This window comes from Dufourea novaeangliae, unplaced genomic scaffold, assembly GCF_001272555.1.
Source record: "Dufourea novaeangliae isolate 0120121106 unplaced genomic scaffold, ASM127255v1 scaffold75, whole genome shotgun sequence".
In the NCBI taxonomy this organism is placed as follows: domain Eukaryota; kingdom Metazoa; phylum Arthropoda; class Insecta; order Hymenoptera; family Halictidae; genus Dufourea; species Dufourea novaeangliae.
In genome coordinates this window covers 339,888-358,784 of record NW_015373946.1, presented here as the reverse complement: position 1 = coordinate 358,784, position 18,897 = coordinate 339,888, and the positions used below count along the sequence as shown (strand labels likewise).

Below are 18,897 nucleotides of genomic sequence, written 5' to 3'. Positions count from 1 at the left end.
ACTCGATGCGTCAACCCGTCAAAAGATAATGCGCAAATTTCTAAATCTTCGAAAACATAAAGCTGCAGATGTACGCGCTACTGATAACGTCCATCACTAGCAGATTAGTATGCACGTAGAAAATTCGGAAGCTGACGTTCTGAACGTTTAAGAAACCGTACTGACCACAGGTGTTGATACAAGTATATGTATAAATGTATGTACATACGTGTATATCCTACGTATACACGTATCAAAGACGTGTAGCAAAGCGAGAGCGCTTACCACAATATACTATATCGCAGAGACAACAAAGACCATTTACTTTTGTCCTACGTTTTTAGTACGCTTATTTAAAACAGATATTCATTATCACCGGTTCATCGAGACGTACGAACCTCTGTAGAATTGGTCGTTCTTTTTTTTCTTGAATGTGGGACACACTTTTGGCGACTACTCCACTCCTCGTGGCCGCGACTCAGTTGACATCGGGGAAAACTGCTCCAACGACGCACATTCTACACTTTCCATTCCAGAAACATCACGCATCCTGAATTTAGCATCACCAATCACTGCATCGGTGCAAGCGTATATAAATCATCACAGAATTAACAAACCACGAGATTTCGGTCACAATAATCTAAGCATAAATGTGTAAGCATCGCGATCCAACGGCCGTACAGAGTACATAGTGTGCGCGCAAGCGCGAGCGCGCTTATGCTCGCGCGAATACCAGCCTACACACACGCGCAAGCGCACGCGCGTTCACACGTATAGATACTTGAGTTACTCAAGCCGGACCCACAGCACAGATCATCTCGATACCGTCGCGTCGGTCGCTGTCGTTCCATCTTAAACCACTCGTGTCAACATCTTTCCGTAAGCGACTACAGCGTTTCCTATCTCATTGTTTTCGATCTACGAATATACACAAATCACGCGATTCTTGCATGCAAGCGGGCCTTGATCTATTTCTTGATATCATACCCGGCTTAGAAACAATTTGTATGTTGCAACGCGACACACTTGAAACGTACCGTTAAAACCACTGCATGTCGCTTACTGTCACGCTCAGTCACGCTCAGTGAAACCGGTCAGAGAACCACTGACTAAATACGAAACGCGCCTGCGCGAACGTGTCTTCTACCAGGAAAAACGTTACCATGCTCTGTAATGCCGTAATCGAGTATACACTCGTCGCATCGTTCAACGAAACTCTATCTGTTGTTCTTATAGTTGATGGTCACCGTGTATATTCCCCGTATTTTTGCATTTGGAAAAATTTCTTTACTTACAATAGTTGATTCTATCCATCCTGGGAAGGATAATAAATAAAGGTGTAGAACAAAAAAACGTATAAAGCAACTGTAATGATTAATACAATTGTATTGATAATATTCATGGGACGTTAATACCTATGGTTATCTAATGTATTTACTGTATGTTTCATTCGTTTTGGTTACTTTTAAACATGATTTTTAAAATACTCGACAATTATGTAAGAAGGCGTACATTAACGAAATAATTCTTTATTATAAGTTTACGTACTCGGCCGTATTCGACTACAACAAAGGTCAAGAATGATGCTACATAAATATACCTTGTCCTTTTGTACAAGCTTGTGGCTCGTATTCACGTACATCACATGTGCATACGAATAGAAGTATTGGCGCGATACTTCGCATGGACGATAATTCCGGAGCGGCAGGATGAATGCCTTTCGATCAACTTCATGCATTGGAGAATAAAAAAAGATGGAGGATGATATAGATATTTATGAAGATTTACCGAGTTTCAATACGAAGTTTGACGAAACTGTGAGTATCCTAGGTGCAGCACTTTCTTCTTTTCTTTCTAAAGTTAGGTTATGTTTCACATCTTGAATTCATATGACACCATAGTCCGTACCCGAAATAAGCACACAGGAAAATATTACGCGCGAATACGCAGAATTAAAGAAACACGTTGCTGAACTTACAATAAAGTTAGAAGATTTTCGAAAGGTTAACGAAAATTTGGAGACCAATTTGTCGTCGTTATTGAAGACTGCAAAAGCAGAAATTGCACGAAAGGACAAGATGATCGATGATTTGAGAAGAAAGTAAGTAAGAAGTTTTTCTTATGTCACCCTAACGATATTTTCGTAACCTGAAACAATTGTTACAGGGTTGACGATTTTACATTCAGGAAGGGCGCGTATATCAAAACGAATGATCACATTATCCGTAAATCGACATTTCGTGACATCAATGCAGGCACTCGTTGCAAGCCCGCCAAGACTTCTTTACCATTGAATCAAGATAATCATGCATTGTTCGAAACAGATGTATCATATAATCTACCCAAAGATTGTAATATAACCGCACCCACTTTAAAGCCCCTCACAGTGTTTGGCGAACGACTGCGTAAAAGAATGGTGGAAGAGCAGAATTTGGAAAGAATAGATAAACAAACGAGCATATTCAGTAACAATAATAATGTTGTGTCCACTGAAGGATACGTAACTGAAAGTGATAAAGAAAATGGTTCTCTACGCAAGATTAATTCCCCCATTCCAAGAGAACTGCAGTCTCCCACTCTAAAGCAATATTCTGAGGATGAACATTACACTGCTACAAATTTTCCATGTGACAATAGAAATTACACGGGTAAGAGAAGAATCGATGAAATTGTTAACGAGAATGGAAGGGTGGGTGCGAAACGCATTAAATCCGATAGTGAGGAATATATACCAGAGTCAAAAGATGTAGATACTCGTAAAGATACTATTGACATGTCCAATGAAAAGCGTGATTTCACGAACAATAACAAATTTGAGTCTTTCAATAAATCTTGTGCGTTGCGACGTACTGCACATTCAGATGGAGAACATGTTTACAATTCTAGTATAAAAAGTGAGAAACGTAGCCGTCGTCCCATTGATCCAATTAAGAACGGTGAAAGAAGAAGTACAAAGGACGAAAACGATGCATTTTACAATAAAAAGCAACTTAACGAATATTTCTCAAAACGACATTACGAGCCGACCGGAAGCTCAACGTGTACATTAGATGATAGGAATGCAAGCCATCGCAGCTCCGAGGTATCGAGGAAAGACGATTATCGGATTAGCAGTATTGAATATCATCGAATCAAGCAAAAAGAGGATCGCCGTGTCAATGAAACGAAGGATCATCGATCACGTGGAAATAAATCTTCGTACTCCAAATACCGGGAGGAAAAGTACGCCAGAGACAAATGCAACAAGTACACCGATCACGGGGAAAAAATAGAGAAGCGTTACGATTGCGTGGACAAATCGAAAGCAATGAAGAAAGAATGGTACGATTCTCGTGTCTCAGCCAAACGTTCCACGACTGAGCGGAACACAGACAACGCATACATCAGCGATCGGTACGACAATTATGAATCTCGAAGATTTAAGCCTGTGGATAAATTAACGAAACGGGGCGACAAGAGGTTAGACGAGTCCAATGTGTACTCGTCACATCGAAACTCTATCACAGAAAAACTCACCGAACGTACGCGTCATTTGGAAACCTCAAAACGCGGAAGGAGCGCTGAAACTAACAACTGCTTGAAGAAAATCGACCGACTAGTGGATCAACGCGAATTCACGGAAAACGAAAACCCCTCGAAAGTGTATCGTGAATTACGGAAACGCCAGAAACAAGATTCGAAAAAGATCGAGGAAGGAGACGATACAATTAGCAGCAATAATAACATAAACAAGAAACGCGGAAGATCAAAAGATTCTCGGAGGAGCATCGATGAAGCAGCATCCTCCGTTTCGCTTGATATAGCAAACAAGAACTCGGAAATTGACGAAAGTGTCAAAACTGAATCGGTTCATGAATTACAGCCACTTTATAGCGATGTTTTACAACAGGTCACGGTTGTTACATCGTTGGGCGAACAGTGTCATGAAAACATTGAGAATATCGAGGACATCGAGAATGTCGAAAATGTCGAGAATATCCCGAATGTCGAGAATGTCGTGAATATCCAGAATGTTGAGAATATCCAGATTGTCGAGAATATTGCGAATATTGAAAACAGCGAAAATACGGAAAACGTAGAAAATATAGAAAAATTCATTCGTGATTACGCCCCTGGCAGTGAAGATCTAGACAAAGATCTAGAGAAAAAACACATCTTCGCCGGTACAAAGGTACACACATCAGTAAATGATGATTTTACGTACAAAATTACACTCGAGGAGCCTAGCTCGACGAACTTCACCGAATCGAATGTGGAGAAATCTTTGCCACTTGAAGTACATCATGCAGATAAAAAGGTGGACACAGTAGTCGAATTGAGGGATGCGTTTCAACAAGTTCCCAAAGATTCTGTCGGGAACGATTGTATCGAAAATCAAACAGTGACAACAGCCGTGGAAAATACGAACGGCTTTGCGGTGCAGAGTAATTGTGCATTGCACACTGACGTCAGTGTATTAGAAAATAATTTCTTGATTGATCTCGCAATCGCTAAAACATCGGTTAGCTTGAGAACGGAAGGTCTTTTAGGAAGTACCCAGTCAGATAATACTCCTCAAAGTGATGCCATCCAGTCTGGGGAAAAAGAAAGTAACGGTAACGATGAAAACTTTAGTGTAAGCACTTCCAAAGATTCAGATGGTGATAAGACTAATGGTAGGTGTAACCACAATAATTACAATAAGAGTAATAGCGACGACATCGACGGCAAAACTATTAGTAATGACTGTAAGATCGCTAGTGAAGAAGAGAAGGTGAAAGAAAACAATGTTAAAGGCAATTTAGATCAGAAAACAGGGGATGAGAACGAATTTGGTAAAGGTACGGTAAGAGAACAGAAATTACTAAATGAGTCAATTAGGTCGGCGGATAAAGTGAATAGTACGAACGGAAAGGCCACGTCTGTGAACGTTCAGGGCAAAATAATTATGTTTGCACGACGACGCAGGAAACCCGTGTGCTTAGCAAACAGTAACGCGGACATGACTGTTCTTATAAATAATAATCGCAGTGTTAATAATAGCTGACCAGACGTTAGTTACAAAATGGAATGGAATTCTGTAATGTAAATATAATAATGTAAAAATGTGTGCAGGCGACCGTGATGAACGCCGCTCTATACTGGTTCGTTGATGCAGGAGGAGGGCGCGCGTCAATGTTATTATGTTTCTACGAGAACAGCAATAACAGAGATATGCCTTGAACTGGAATTTTTCGCATTTGCAATTCGTTAGAATGAAACCTTACTTGCTCACGCTAAAATGCTCGCGCTGATCAGTACTTTAATGAAATATTGTAAATACGTTGTGTATATGTATAGTATTCAGGGGCAAATTGGTATAGCACCGTACTGGATGCGATGCGATCATGCGTGTAAATCGTTTATTTAAAATAAAACGACCAACAGCAGTATTTTGTTGAACCGTTAATGAAATATAAATTTCTGACTCGTGCTTTTGGCAAAACGTGCGCTCTCGACCACCTAGATCTATTGTGTGTTTCTCTAAATGAACCCTCTGAAATGAATTCACGGGCGGTCGGCTGATGCGTTACCAGAATAGGCAATAAAGATTAATAAAATAACACGACGTAAACGAGATCCACATTACGGGCAAAACTTAATAGACCTTTGCGTGCAATGAACTCGGACTCTAGAAACCCCACCAATTAGGTTACAGGGCAACAAGGTAACGCAACGCGACGCAGACCGTCCTAGCGTTGCGCGCGGTCTGCGCTGTCGCAGTCGGAATAGACCGAGCAAAACCGAGACAGAAAGAGAAAGAGAATGGGAAAAAGAGACAGGAGGAAGTATGAACACCGATATATCGTGTACATAGCTGTCGTTTTGTAAGATTTGAATAATTCTACAGAGCGCTGGTGAAAATAAGTTTCGAAAATCCATCGATATGTATAGCTAAGGGGCGGTCAGGTCTACCGAGCGTCCCTACGTCGCGCATTACCCTGAATCGCGGCTGCATCTCGTCGTTCGTCCAGTCCAGATTCCGAATCGATTCTTCCGTACTACCCACCGTTCGTGTCGCTAACAGCCTCGCGTTCCCGAAATATGGGCTCGATCGTCGTAAAATCGCTCTCGGTTCTTCTTGGAATATTTTTTGTTTTCGTCGGCACCATGAAGCTGACCTCGCACATCAGCAAGGATCTTCACAAGGATCTGGTGAGTCAGAGCTCACTCTTGGGAGTATAATTATGTAACAGTTATTCACCCCATCATAACGAGGCCCCGCCAGTTTCACCGCGATTCCCTCCTCGTTCGTGTTTCTCTGTATGTATTAATGTCGACCTCGCCTTGTTATCATCGTCTCGCACCGGCTGTCCTTCCTTCTCTACCTTTTCCCACGTCGTAGTCGACTGTTGTGGCTATTCCGCTCTGTCTCTTCTCCGTCCTACTCGAAACGTCTATTATCGTAAGCATGTATCCGCGATCGCGCGCCGTCGATTTTGTCAATCATTCCTTTCTTTTTTTACGTCGCTTCGACAATGCATTTCTCACCACATTGCACGTATTTTTGTTTTGTTTATCGTAATTGCGTTTCCCACGAGTTGTTGAACCATTGATTTCGTTTGAAAAAGAAAAATATTCTACGATGCGATTCTCTGCTCCGCTTTTCGTTAGTCATCTCTTTTTCTATGCTGTTAAATACTTTAAGGAAACCTACGCGAAAAAAAATATGAAGCCGACCATACTAAACGAAAAAAGAAACATAATCGGAATTAAAACGGTTGTTCCGAGGCTTTGAGTTTTGTTTCTTTCTGCAAGTCGTCCCCGTTCAAATTTAAATATCTGATTTCTCTTAAATCCACGATTAAATATTAATGTAATTCGGCTTGTTCGGGTGTGACTCGTGAAAAGATTATTTTCGTCTCATGTTGTTACTCAATGCCCAAAGTTATAGTAAACCATGATCGTTTTGGTGACGCGCCAAATATCGCAAGTGCCAGAGTTCGGTGTTTACCAGCCAGCAATTGTGATAATTTTCATCGTAAACCGTTCGACGAGTACCTTACTCCTTGTATTCGCCCGCTGGCCCTCTTTTTTTTTACAGCTGCAGCGTTTCATTAGCCGATTGCGTTCCTATGTTCCCAGAGGAAGGAGTACGTCAAGTACGCGAAAGTATTTCCTCTGTCCGAGACCCTGAACTTCAAAGTACCGAGCAAATGGTACAGAAGAGTTGTCGGTTCGCTCGAGATCATCTGTGGCCTCGCAATGGCGATCGTACCTAGCCGTAAGAAAACATTTTCTTTTCCTCTTCCGTTGTTTACCGCGCGCCCTCTGCGTCCGTTACTTTTTCCCCTTTATTGTATATAAGTATATATTATATATGAAGGTTACGTGTTGTATAAACATACTAGGAATATTTTTTTCAAATACCATTTTCGCCCACTTTTTATTCCGATCTTTTCAGACAAGGTAAAGAATGCATCGAACGCGGTGTTGCTTTTATTGATGTTAATGGCCGTGTATTCTCATTACATGGTCAACGATAAATTCGAGAGGATCGCCCCAGCTTTGGTAAGAGCAGAGAGAGATGCAGTGAAATTTCCAACTATTAAATATTAAATAGACGAAGTTACTTTCATAATTTGACCGTTCTTTCACAGGTATTTTTCTTCATGCTGACGGGACGCCTAGTGATAGATTGGCAACTTAGGCGGGAGGATGCACAGTCCGTAACAGCCAACGGTGTGGACGATAAAACCAAAAAGCAGGATTGAACACAGAGAATTGTTTAACGCGTACGCGTCAACGCGAAATTTTGGTTACCGTGGCAGTTTTATTACGCGCACGGTACCAATAATCTCGACAGTCGCGTTAAAAATTATCGTTAACAGAGAAAGCGAGCGAGCCAGACGATCTTCCATTTTCTGTGAACCGAACGAAAACCGATCGATTCTCTGCGAGTGCCTACACGAGATAACAATTGTGTTTCGGCGTAATTCGTTCGGCTCGCGAAGCATGCTCTTTCGAAGCATTCTTATGCTAACACCACCCATCTTTCCTCTGTTCTGGCAAGTTCCTTTCCCGAAGAAAAAAAGGTGTCAAACACCTAAAGACCGCGAAACCCGCGTTATCTGAAATATTCGATTTTGGAATCTGAAATTTCAAGTTCGAAAGAGCAAAAGTATCGTGTTTCGATTGATGACCACACAACCACCGATTTTGATATATTTACTCACGAAGGGTGTGACACAAAACATTAGCTCAAACACAAGGTATTTAACTGCCATTCGACTTAATGTGTTCTTCGCGATATCGTATTAAGATGTACAATGTCCTTAAATGAGAATTAATGTCGGCAATATATTGCACCTATTGTTTTCTTGTTTTTCCGTTTATGCAACTCCTTCAAGTTGATAGAAACGTATGAACGAACACCAACTAATTATTGTTAAATAGTGCGAAAATGACGATCGACCAAAATAAAACGCGTTCAGTTACCACGGGATCGTTATTCATTGCTACGATAACCAAGGCGACGCGTGTTCTCGATTTCAGATTTCGTTGAGATTGTGTATATTGTTAATATTCCAACTCGAGGTTACATCGAGGAAATAATGTGAAAATAAGGGTACAGCACGTTTTGTCCTGTAATTACTAATGCATCGGCATCTTACAATCCCTAGAAAAATATTGAATTAATCAAGAATACTGTTTGTTCTCGAAAATGATCAGTACTTTTTAGCGCGTAAGAACAGCACAAAATATTTTCAATGCGAGAAAACCATAATTACGGTATCGTATTATATACATACGTAACTTTATTTACGAATTTTACACTTCTTATAAAGCACACAGACGCGGGGTTAAACAGCTCAACGTATAAACGCGTAAATGTATCATATTTACAAAGAAAAAATCTGCTCAATATCAGTTCTTTCTGTTTTTACCGATATTCATTAAGGCTCGATTCGATCGGAGCACACGCATGGCAACATATATGCTGGTGGTATGCGACCGACGAGACTTTTGACACGAATGTTTAATGCAATTTCTAACGAGACGATACGATACGGCAACACCGTTGCTGCATGTGACATGTTATAAGGCGTTTTTTCTATTCCACAAATATGTGTTTGCCGCTGCGATGTCCACCGAGTTTGAACGCGACTCTCCTATACAGCTATGTAGTATACATAATGTTGCCAGAATGTTGCCTCAGTGGAATCCAACCTTTACAATACTTTCCTTTCCTCCCATGAGAACGAAAACGAAAAAGGTATTAAGAAATTCATTGATTTATATTTACGACGCAATATGAAATATTATCAACGTATTCCGTGCATCGTAACACTTAGATTGACCGTATTTTATAATAACCAAGTTAAATGCCACCATCATTTCAATTTACGATTTCGTACGTGTACAAGGATAAGTATATTAAACCAAAGAGAAAATGAGAGAAGCAACCATCATATTCGGCATGGTTGTATTAATGTAATAATAATAAATAACTTATTATTTTTACTTATGTGGCAATTAAACTGTAAACATATATGTTTATATTACTGTCAACATAACGATTGCAACATCAAAGCAATTGCCGATTCTAGTGCGAAGACCAACTAATCCAGTTTATTCGAGCTCTTGTCCAGTGGTTAAAATATGTATAGCTTTTCGCAGGTTTAACACAGCTGTAGGTATATCATCGTAATTTAAAGCGCTTCCAGCCCACTTAATACATTTCTGTGCCTTGCTCATTTGCTCCACCGACAATTCAACTCCTCCTAAAGCATACGGATACTTAACGTTCAAGTAATCGCACACAAATTGAACGAGTTAGTTTTTTGCGCTTTACCTTCTGTTCCCGTCGTCGGGCAGTAGTCATCTTTCACTGTGGAAGACCATTCTCCAATACTCTCTTTGTTAGATGCACTTTTCATTGCATCGAACGAGTCAGTGTTAGGCACGTCGCTTGCTCTGTTTAAATTTAATGCTGCTTCTCCTTCTTTTGATTTTCCTGTACTAGTATCATCATCTGCTTCGACTTAAAAAAAAAAAGAAAGAAATATCACTATTTTGACAGTTATATATTTGTAATAACAATTGATACGTCCATGTCCAAACTATTACCACTATCAATATCTTCAGCATTATCCTCTGCAGGTCCAGGTACAGGTGTTTCTCCATTCTTTAAACAAGTATGAATATAGGTTGCTCTCCATTTAGCATATTTCCTGTTTTGTGTGGCCTCCTCGGTTAGTTCACCAAATACAGTCAAGACATCATACAAGAGACCTGCTGTGAAATAACTCTGAACAATGTTCTTGTTAAAGTTAGCAGCTCTATCATTTTTATCAGCATAAAGAAAAAGCTTGAGTGCCCAATTTTCTAAATGTGCTTGCGCAGCTACTTCATTTGTAATAGCTTCATTTTCTCGTGATTCCTTTTTAGTAGTTTCCAACCAGTCCATTAATTTTAACAGAAAATTAGTTTCTTCGCTTGTCTTGGTTGAAAGTTTTAATCCAGTTTGAAGAGCATATAGTCGACCTATAATCGTAATACACAATTAAATTGTTGTGACATGCAATAATTTGCATTGATGTATATTGAAGAATATTATCGCATGACCAATTACATACACCAGTAGCTAACAACAGGATCTCGTTGGTCATGAGTGGCTGCAATTTTCAAATATTGTTGTATGTTTTTCAAAGGTACTGGAGTCTCTAATAAATCTGGGTTAACCATATTGATTGATAAATTTTAACTATTTAAAATTATTTTTGTTTTTATTCTCCTTGTTTTGTTTACTTTAGTTGTTTATCTTTGTGTTATAATTGCATTCCTCTTGTTTTCAAAGAACATATGTAGGATCTATAATAAATAAGCATTGATAATTAAATGAAGAGAAAAATCGTGATTGTGATAATACTTTTTCAATTTCATTTCGCAAGATCCCTACAGTTTCAACTTATCTTCGTTGACTCAAATCGTTTCTATTTTAATTTTAGTAGAGATTAAAAGTTACTGTGAACTAACAAAAACCAAGTTTTCTAATTTATTTGGTCAAGCTTACTTGGTTCAGAACACTTTATATTAGATATTCTCAATTTTAATTATCTATGACATCAATTTATCGGAAACATGTACGCAAAAAACAAGTTGCGATTGCAATTGTAATTATACCAAACTATAAGTGGCATTAATGTAAAAGTTATCGTTTTCTATTACATATATTTCTATTTACTTCTATCGATGCACAGATTTAAAGTCAAAACAAAATATTCTACATGCAATTACAGGTTACCATTATCAAAATATGTATGTATTCACATATACATACCGTATTACAAACGTCATAAAGGTCATCATGGAAATTCGATAAGTGTTTTAACAAAGACTCAATAAAACTGCAACAATTATCAGTTTTATAACTCGTAATTTACAATTCAAAGGGCAGGGTTTGTTGATACATGCCAACATATGCGTATCTAAGCTGAAGCGGACTAGGATGACTGCGCCTCCTGCAGGGGGGTCCTGTGACCCCACGTTATCATCACACGGTGTCTGTGGCGCCACCTTGCGGGGGTTCGGTGACCCCCCGTTCGCACCACACGGGTCTGTGGCGCCACCTTTGCGGGGTTCTGTGACCCCACGATCTCACCCCACAGGTCTCTCGCGCTGCCTTGCGGGGGTTCTGTGACCCCACGTTCTCGCCACACGGGTCACTGGCGCCACCTGCGGGGGTTCTGTGACCCCACGTTCTCACCACACGGGGTCTCTGGCGCCTACACCAGAGGTTTTATGACTTTCTATAAATTTAACAACAATTGCCTTAAGTACTACTTACATACATGATTTTACAATATATTCTATAGTAACCTGTTGAACCAGACAACTGTAATTAGTATAGGATTGCACAATATTTATTCAGTTATATTTAAGACAATTCGATGAAATGAAGCTTATATTACCTGACGAATGTTTATTGGAATATACATATATACATATAAATTATAATGCAATAAATCACAGTACATAAGCGGCTCGCTCTTCCACTCTCGCTAAATAAAAACAATAAATTCAGAAAGTTTTTAAAATAGCGCAGAAAAATTGCGAACTCGAAAAATGTTCAAAATTATGGTAACCACCTAGTAGTGGAAACTGGAACTGAATCCTCATGGTATGTTTTGAGATCCAATTCATTAAATACTAAATACTAAATACATGTTAATTAATATTAATTGATATTAATAATATTGATACAAAGTGTCTAGGCTGTCGTTACGTTATGTATACTATATATTAAAGTTATATCATCATGGACAGTTGAGTTTATTTGTACATACAATCATTATTATATAGTGGCCTCCTAGGGATGCTAGAAATTATATTAACATGTCAAATACAGTGCAAAAATACGTACAGGATGCAAGAAAGTTGTACCAAGCATTAAACGGAATATTTATCCTTTATAAGCCCACAAGTTCCAGCTTTTCACAAATGAAAGCAACAGTGATTTCTAAGTTATGCATAGGTAACAATATTTACCATCTTCACTATAAAGTCCTATACAAGTATATTTTGATTACTTACACTGGTGTCTCTAGATCTAAATAATCAACGTGTGAGACCTCCAATGCAACATGTAGCTATAGAAGGACCAACAAATCAGTTTATGAAAGTTGTTGTACGCGAGAGTTATGCAGATAATCCATTGGTAGTTGGACCTAGATATCAACCGAATGACTTTAGATTATCAGCCACAAAATTGACAGGCATGGATACTTCTGGTGTTATGGTCTGTGGCATTAATGATGGCAATAAATTGGCTTTTAAACTACGAAATGCCAAGTGCACAAGGTTTTACAAAGTAAAAGGAATATTAGGTCAAGCAACAGATAATTATTTTTATACTGGAAAAATAGTAGAAAAATCTACCTATAAGCATGTGAAACATGGTCACATTGACAGAGTGTGTAGTTCAATGCAATCTTCTCACCAAAGAAAAATGTTTGAGTATGTGGGACGTTAATATGCATTTAACAGTGCTTGATACCATCAGGACTTAATAACAAATATCCTTTTACATATTTGCAGATTATGTGGAATAGATATGCAAAGTCAAGCTGCATATGAATTGGCAGTAAAAGGTCTATTACGACCATCAGATCCTAATATACCTATGATATATACAATTAGGTGTGTACATTTTTCTCCTCCAGAATTTACATTGGGTAAGGCATTTCTAGTAACCATAAGTCTGATAACAGAATCTGTAACCAGTTACACTTTTATACATTTACTTAATTTTTTTTTAGAAATTGTTTGTATAAATGAGTACGAAATGTACCTAAAAACCATTGTTCATGATGTAGGAATGCAACTTCGTAGTACAGCCACTTGTACTCAAATACTTTGCATTCAAGATGGTTTATTTACGTTAGACCATGCACTCTTAACGAAACACTGGGATCTGGTGTCTATTCTGTCTAGTATCTCAGTAAGTGACAAGATTCTTGCAGAGAATAAAGATTTGTTATATCAGCAGAGTCCCACATTAGTAGAATACGATTCTACATCTAAATTCATACCATTTAAAAAAGAGTCTTCACAAATTTGAATATACATGTTTCTCAATATCAAATTTTTAGTTAAAAAAAATAAAATGATTGTAACATAATTGTTCAAGCTTTATTGCATCCACTATTACAATATATTATGATACATTCATTTTAATGAGTAGTTACGTTTCACTACGACTTCGTTTGGACCGCTGACTGAACTCTGAATCATCGTGTTTATCTGTGGGTTTCATAGATCGTCCCCGAGATTTGTGTTTGTTTGGCCACTGCTGCATTTTCATACTTTTAGCTATAACGCGTTTTTGGTGATCCAACTGTGGGAACAAATCTGTAAAGAGAATATTAGCCGAGTATAAATTATATTTCCAAATTTCAGTCTTGATACTAATTAACTTTGTACCTTGTGATTTTTCTAAAGCTTCTTTGGCTGAATTCATTTCTGCTTCTTGTATACTATGACCTGACGCTTTTGCCAATCGTTTTCCTTGGAAATATACAGCAACAGTATATACTCTCGTATTTGTCGGACCTTTACATTCAATTACTCTGTAATAAAACAGCAATTATTATTTTTTGATACTGTACTTTAATTTGAAACCTTACTACAACTTACTTGTACACAGGAATATCAGGTTCCCCGCCATCCATTGTTCTTAATGTTAAACAACACTGTTGTAGTTTACTCTTTGGATCATTCCAATCTTGATTCATGATAAAATCTTGTAAACGTGGAAAGAAGCATACGTCGCAGAACACATGACAATGTTCTAAACCTTTATCAACATAAAGCGCTCCTAAAAATGCTTCGAGCAAGTCAGCTCGGTCTTTTGTTTTCAACTCGGCCTTTGGATTACCGTAAAGTGCATACTGAGTCATTCCTAAGTCATCACAGACAACGGCTTGCGTTTTATTATTTACAAGAGAACTTCGTAAAAGCTGTAAAATATAAAAAAAAAGTTATGTTACAATTCATGAAAAAAATATCGTTATAATACTTACAGATAAATGACCCTCATGATGTTCCGGGAAATATTTGTATAAATATTCTGAAACTATAAGTTGTAATACAGTATCCCCTAAAAATTCTAAGCGTTGATTAGAACCCAACGTTAAGTTCGTGTATCCTATACTACGGTCAGTAAAAGCTCTTGCTAGAAGACGAATGTGAGTGAACTCAATGCCAATGGATTCTTCAAATTTTGTTAATTTCTATACGAAGAAATAAAACGTTAATATTTTATAATAGAATTCCGATAGTGCCAAATACTTATCGCATATAGACCTACCTGTAACAATTCAAAACTCGGTATCCATTGCCTGTCACCTGTTGGTTCTTGCTCTTGCAAAGGATGTTTAGGATAATTCACCCAAACTTTCATAAGATCTTCCTCATCTTTAAACAACGTTTCTCCAAATACTCGATCAGCTACTTCTATGCCCCCATCGAGGAACAATGAACCCATCAATGCCTCAAAACAATTAGCCATCGCATGTCTCAATTCCAAGTCATGGCAAAGATCACTACCATGCGCATAGAGCATGTATTCTTCTAAATTCAATTTCTTTGCTAGTACAGCGAGATGTTGATTCTGAACAATTGCTGCTCTATATGTTGCTAAACCTCCTTCTTCCAAATTAGGAAACATATGAAACAAGTGAATGGATGTAAGAAACTCAACGACCGCATCTCCCAAGAATTCCAATCTTTCATTGTGCGCTATCGAGGATTCCGTTTCCGTTCTCGCACCGAATCTTGACATTATATTGATCAATGTATTAATACCACGTTTACGTGTGTTCATGTAATGTATTCGCCGGTCCCCGTACTCGGGCTGTCTTATTCCACAATTGGTCAAAGAATTTCGGGCGTGGTCTGGATTTGTACCAAAGTTTTCACGGTAACTGGGATGCGTTAACGCTAGTTGAAGAAGATATCTATTCTTAAATTCATAACCTAATGTATGTTCTAAATTGTCCAGAGATTTATGGAACCGTAGATGACAAACAAGTACAGGAATTAACATAGCATGCTGCACTATATCACACATTATTCCAGTTCTGTAAAATCCTTCAGAGCTAACATCCACGGTAACATCGCGTTTCATTTTACTTTGAGTCCTCAATTCTTGGAGTTTATTCTCTTTCGCCTCCAATTTTCGCTTATCCTCAAACGATGGTTTCGGCATGTTGGCTAATAAGTGACGAAATTTTACGTAATCCCTCCATGCTTTTTGGTAACTGAAATAAGAAATAAAAAAATTTAGACACTGTTTCATTTGACAAATCATTTTACAAGAAACATTACTTACTCCGCATTTCCTGCATAGCTAAGCTGAGGTGGTCTGATTCCAAAATGAACAATTTCAGGGTAGGCGATTATACTAGGAGACTGATCAGTTTGATTCCTGTCCAATTGATCTACACGAACGCTACATGGCTTTTTTCCAGGGTATGTAACAATCATACCCTTCACTTCGTCAGCAAAATTTTGCCATTTATATTGTGGCACCTCTACCAACCTAGGTAGATCATTTGGATCTATTAACAATTTACTACTTTTTATTAAATAATTTAGAACCTCATTCATGGATAAGATTTCTTGTCCATTATCCGCTAAATCGCGTACGAATCGAGGCATAAAATGAAACTGTCCACAGCCAGATTTATCTTGCGCTGCCTGTAGGTCGAAGTCAACAAGCTCTAATATTTCCTTAAATAAGTAAGTTTCTGAAAATTAAAATAATCTTTACTAACTACATAAACACAATCGAAAATAATCGATCAAATACAGTAAAATGGGGCTTACGAAAAAAATCCAGTTCTTGAATGGTAAAATTTTCTGGTAACTTTTCGTCTATGTACAAAATTGTATATTCTATATTAAATCTTATCACTTTGCACGTTGGCAATTTTACAAGTGGAAAATGAGAGAGCATAGAAAATCCTTCAAATATAAATTCATGTTCGTCGTGCTTGATAATTGTCGGAGTTTTAGTAAGAAAATTCGTTGGTGGGCTAATAGTTATTCGATAATGATACAAACTATCTGCATTGTTTGAATTTAAGTTACACTTGTTTATTGCACCTTCTCCAGCATAAATACCGTGACGAATTCCAGACCTCCTTGATTTTGCACTACATCTACATAATGGTCCATCATTCATCTGAAAAATCCTCAATATTATAATGTACTATTTATGCAACTGAATATCATCTGACATTAAAAGAGGTGTACTTACCTCTCCTGGATCATTGAACCACATTTCAGGATGTAATCTTTGTGGGTGCTGTTTCTTTGCCATTAGTTCTTCCATTGTTCTATCATCTTCATCCATTGAACTATCACTATCAGAAGAGGAGCTGCTGCTACAGACTTCTGATTTGTGTCTACATAGACGAGCTCTGGTTTTTCTTGGAGGTGGATCATAAGGAGGCTGCACGTACGAAATTGGAAACAATTTTGAATCTGCATGAATTTCTAGTTATATTTATGACAATAAATGTACCTGCAAGGCTCTTGCAGCTGTAGCTCTATCCATCAACACTTTTCTGAACAATTCACACAATTCATGCAACTTTGGTGTGCCTCTCATTACTTTTGGATTAATATCGTCTCTACTATAATATAAATCTGCTGGTGCTGTACGTGTCCAAACTTTTCTTGCATTTTCCATTATACCTTCAGGTCCCATTGCAGACAATTCATCCATTTTCCTTTCCATATCTTTACTGGTTGCACAATAATCCTGCCTGTAAAGAATTCTACGATAGCAACTAGTATTTTTATAAAAGTAACTTCAAAGGCCTATATTACCTATATTTTTCAAGAAGCAATTCCCTTTCAGTTGGGTCTTTTTTACTAGAGGAACAATTATTTGGGGTAGCAGCTCTAGATGTGTAAGATTCTTGAGATCTTGATCTCTTCCTGCTTCTGTGACTTGTGTATAATCTTTTAGAGCGTGACACATGTGCAGAATTTCTTCTGTAGGATGATCTTCTATCAGTAGAGTCTTCATTGTGCGACCGCTCTCTAGAAGTTGATTTATTTCTATGATACTTTGAATGTCTATCTCTCTGAGAATCATATCTTGATCTGTATGGTGATCTACTGGATCTTGATCTATTCTCAGGGCTTCTAGAACGTTTTCTACTGCTTGTATGACTATTGGAAGATGCCTTATCTCTGTACTTCCATTCAGATCTCTTATTTTTGGAGCCATCATTATATTTATCAGATGTAGACTTCCTGTCATCTCCTTGTACTTTATTTGTTTCATACCAAGAACTTTTATTATCTTGGGACTTACTCCAATCACACGAATAGACGTTCGTATTCCATTCATTGTTGGTATTATTATGATATGCAGTTCCATCATTCCAATTTGAATTAACATTTTCCACTACTGGTTGAGAATAACCAGAAAATCCATAGCTCTGATTGCTACATTGTGGCTGGGTTTGATTTTGATAAGATACATCAGGGTAAGAATTTGGAACTTCACTTTGGTAACATGTTGTCGTAGGTGGGTAGGAAGACATAAAATTGGTTGGTTTATTTTCAGGTATAGTGGGAATAGGTATATTATAAGATGGTGGAGGTTGCCTAAAGTTTGGAGGTGGAAAATTTGGAGGTGGTACAGAATAATACCCCATGTTTTGTGGTTGAGAAACTCCTGAATTCCAAAAATAGGATTGGTCAACATTTGAAGGAGGATTTGCCATTTTCTATAAAAAATATTGTAGCTGAAAATCGTATATCAAATAAAGAAAGGAATAAATTCGTTCCCATTATTTATTGATACGAATACAAAACAAAATGCATAATGCTTATGAAGCTTTGTAAGGATGTATATGTATTCTTACAATGTTCGATTTTCTTCAGTGTGATGGAATTTAGATATTAAATTTAACTATGAAAATAAATACAATAACGTAAAGGTAATCGTCCTCCAACTACTTTTAAACATTTGTTCAGAATTAAAATTACGGTCCTGTTAGAACATTACTCTACATCGCGATGGACGGGTACGACATCTAAAGGTATGAGAAATAATCTTTGAAACGCCAAAGTGCCATCTTCCGATTTGAAGTGAAACATAATTCAAATTATTGAAAGATAGTCAACCAATAATAAATAATTATATATAATTTCTACACACATAGGGCACATGTAATTCTACACTTTATGCAAAAAGTGTTTTTACTAATTCAATAAATATATTAATATAGTGAACAGTAACATGCGATCGATTAAAATGTATATAGAATCATTTTCCTTACTGAAATAATTCTGTTTTATGTGTTTTATTCGGCAAGGAATGCCAATTTTATAAGTAGTATGTGCTACTTTATAATGGTGATATAATTTTCCAGA

The 18,897-nt window shown here is 37.6% G+C and overlaps 5 protein-coding genes across 7 annotated transcripts; 3 read left to right on the top strand and 2 right to left on the bottom strand.

Moving 5' to 3' along the window:
• Nucleotides 1–1,627: 1,627 nt before the first annotated feature.
• LOC107186087 (uncharacterized protein PF11_0213-like) lies at nucleotides 1,628–5,165 on the top strand. Its single transcript, XM_015573893.1, has 3 exons — nucleotides 1,628–1,796; nucleotides 1,881–2,080; nucleotides 2,146–5,165. Exons 1-3 carry the CDS (start codon nucleotides 1,734–1,736, stop codon nucleotides 5,003–5,005), a joined length of 3,123 nt encoding a protein of 1,040 aa, XP_015429379.1. The 5' UTR covers nucleotides 1,628–1,733; the 3' UTR covers nucleotides 5,006–5,165.
• A 388-nt stretch (nucleotides 5,166–5,553) lies between these two features.
• LOC107186086 (transmembrane protein 35) lies at nucleotides 5,554–7,720 on the top strand. The gene is made up of 4 exons (XM_015573891.1): nucleotides 5,554–6,153; nucleotides 7,084–7,222; nucleotides 7,403–7,509; nucleotides 7,599–7,720. The coding sequence occupies exons 1-4, from the start codon at nucleotides 6,043–6,045 to the stop codon at nucleotides 7,710–7,712; spliced, it is 471 nt and encodes a 156-aa protein (XP_015429377.1). The 5' UTR covers nucleotides 5,554–6,042; the 3' UTR covers nucleotides 7,713–7,720.
• A 1,814-nt stretch (nucleotides 7,721–9,534) lies between these two features.
• On the bottom strand, nucleotides 9,535–11,429 carry LOC107186085 (vacuolar protein sorting-associated protein VTA1 homolog). The gene is made up of 5 exons (XM_015573890.1): nucleotides 11,282–11,429; nucleotides 10,578–10,812; nucleotides 10,069–10,485; nucleotides 9,794–9,982; nucleotides 9,535–9,722 (listed from the first exon to the last, which is right to left on the bottom strand). The coding sequence occupies exons 2-5, from the start codon at nucleotides 10,684–10,686 to the stop codon at nucleotides 9,571–9,573; spliced, it is 867 nt and encodes a 288-aa protein (XP_015429376.1). The 5' UTR covers nucleotides 10,687–10,812; nucleotides 11,282–11,429; the 3' UTR covers nucleotides 9,535–9,570.
• A 744-nt stretch (nucleotides 11,430–12,173) lies between these two features.
• Nucleotides 12,174–13,596, top strand: LOC107186032 (probable tRNA pseudouridine synthase 2). The gene is made up of 5 exons (XM_015573826.1): nucleotides 12,174–12,475; nucleotides 12,549–12,957; nucleotides 13,039–13,175; nucleotides 13,260–13,545; nucleotides 13,593–13,596. The coding sequence occupies exons 1-5, from the start codon at nucleotides 12,337–12,339 to the stop codon at nucleotides 13,594–13,596; spliced, it is 975 nt and encodes a 324-aa protein (XP_015429312.1). The 5' UTR covers nucleotides 12,174–12,336.
• On the bottom strand, nucleotides 13,576–18,516 carry LOC107186050 (ribonuclease 3). 3 transcript variants are annotated; one of them, XM_015573846.1, is made up of 11 exons: nucleotides 18,387–18,516; nucleotides 17,338–18,266; nucleotides 17,030–17,273; nucleotides 16,763–16,957; nucleotides 16,330–16,687; nucleotides 15,833–16,250; nucleotides 14,810–15,761; nucleotides 14,523–14,732; nucleotides 14,137–14,459; nucleotides 13,924–14,069; nucleotides 13,576–13,851 (listed from the first exon to the last, which is right to left on the bottom strand). In XM_015573846.1, the coding sequence occupies exons 2-11, from the start codon at nucleotides 18,243–18,245 to the stop codon at nucleotides 13,685–13,687; spliced, it is 3,921 nt and encodes a 1,306-aa protein (XP_015429332.1). In that variant the 5' UTR covers nucleotides 18,246–18,266; nucleotides 18,387–18,516; the 3' UTR covers nucleotides 13,576–13,684. The 3 variants fall into 3 exon arrangements, with proteins under 3 accessions (XP_015429332.1, XP_015429333.1, XP_015429330.1); XM_015573847.1 differs by having other exon boundaries at nucleotides 17,338–18,248; XM_015573844.1 differs by lacking the exon at nucleotides 18,387–18,516 and having other exon boundaries at nucleotides 17,338–18,330.
• Between the last annotated feature and the right edge of the window lie 381 nt (nucleotides 18,517–18,897).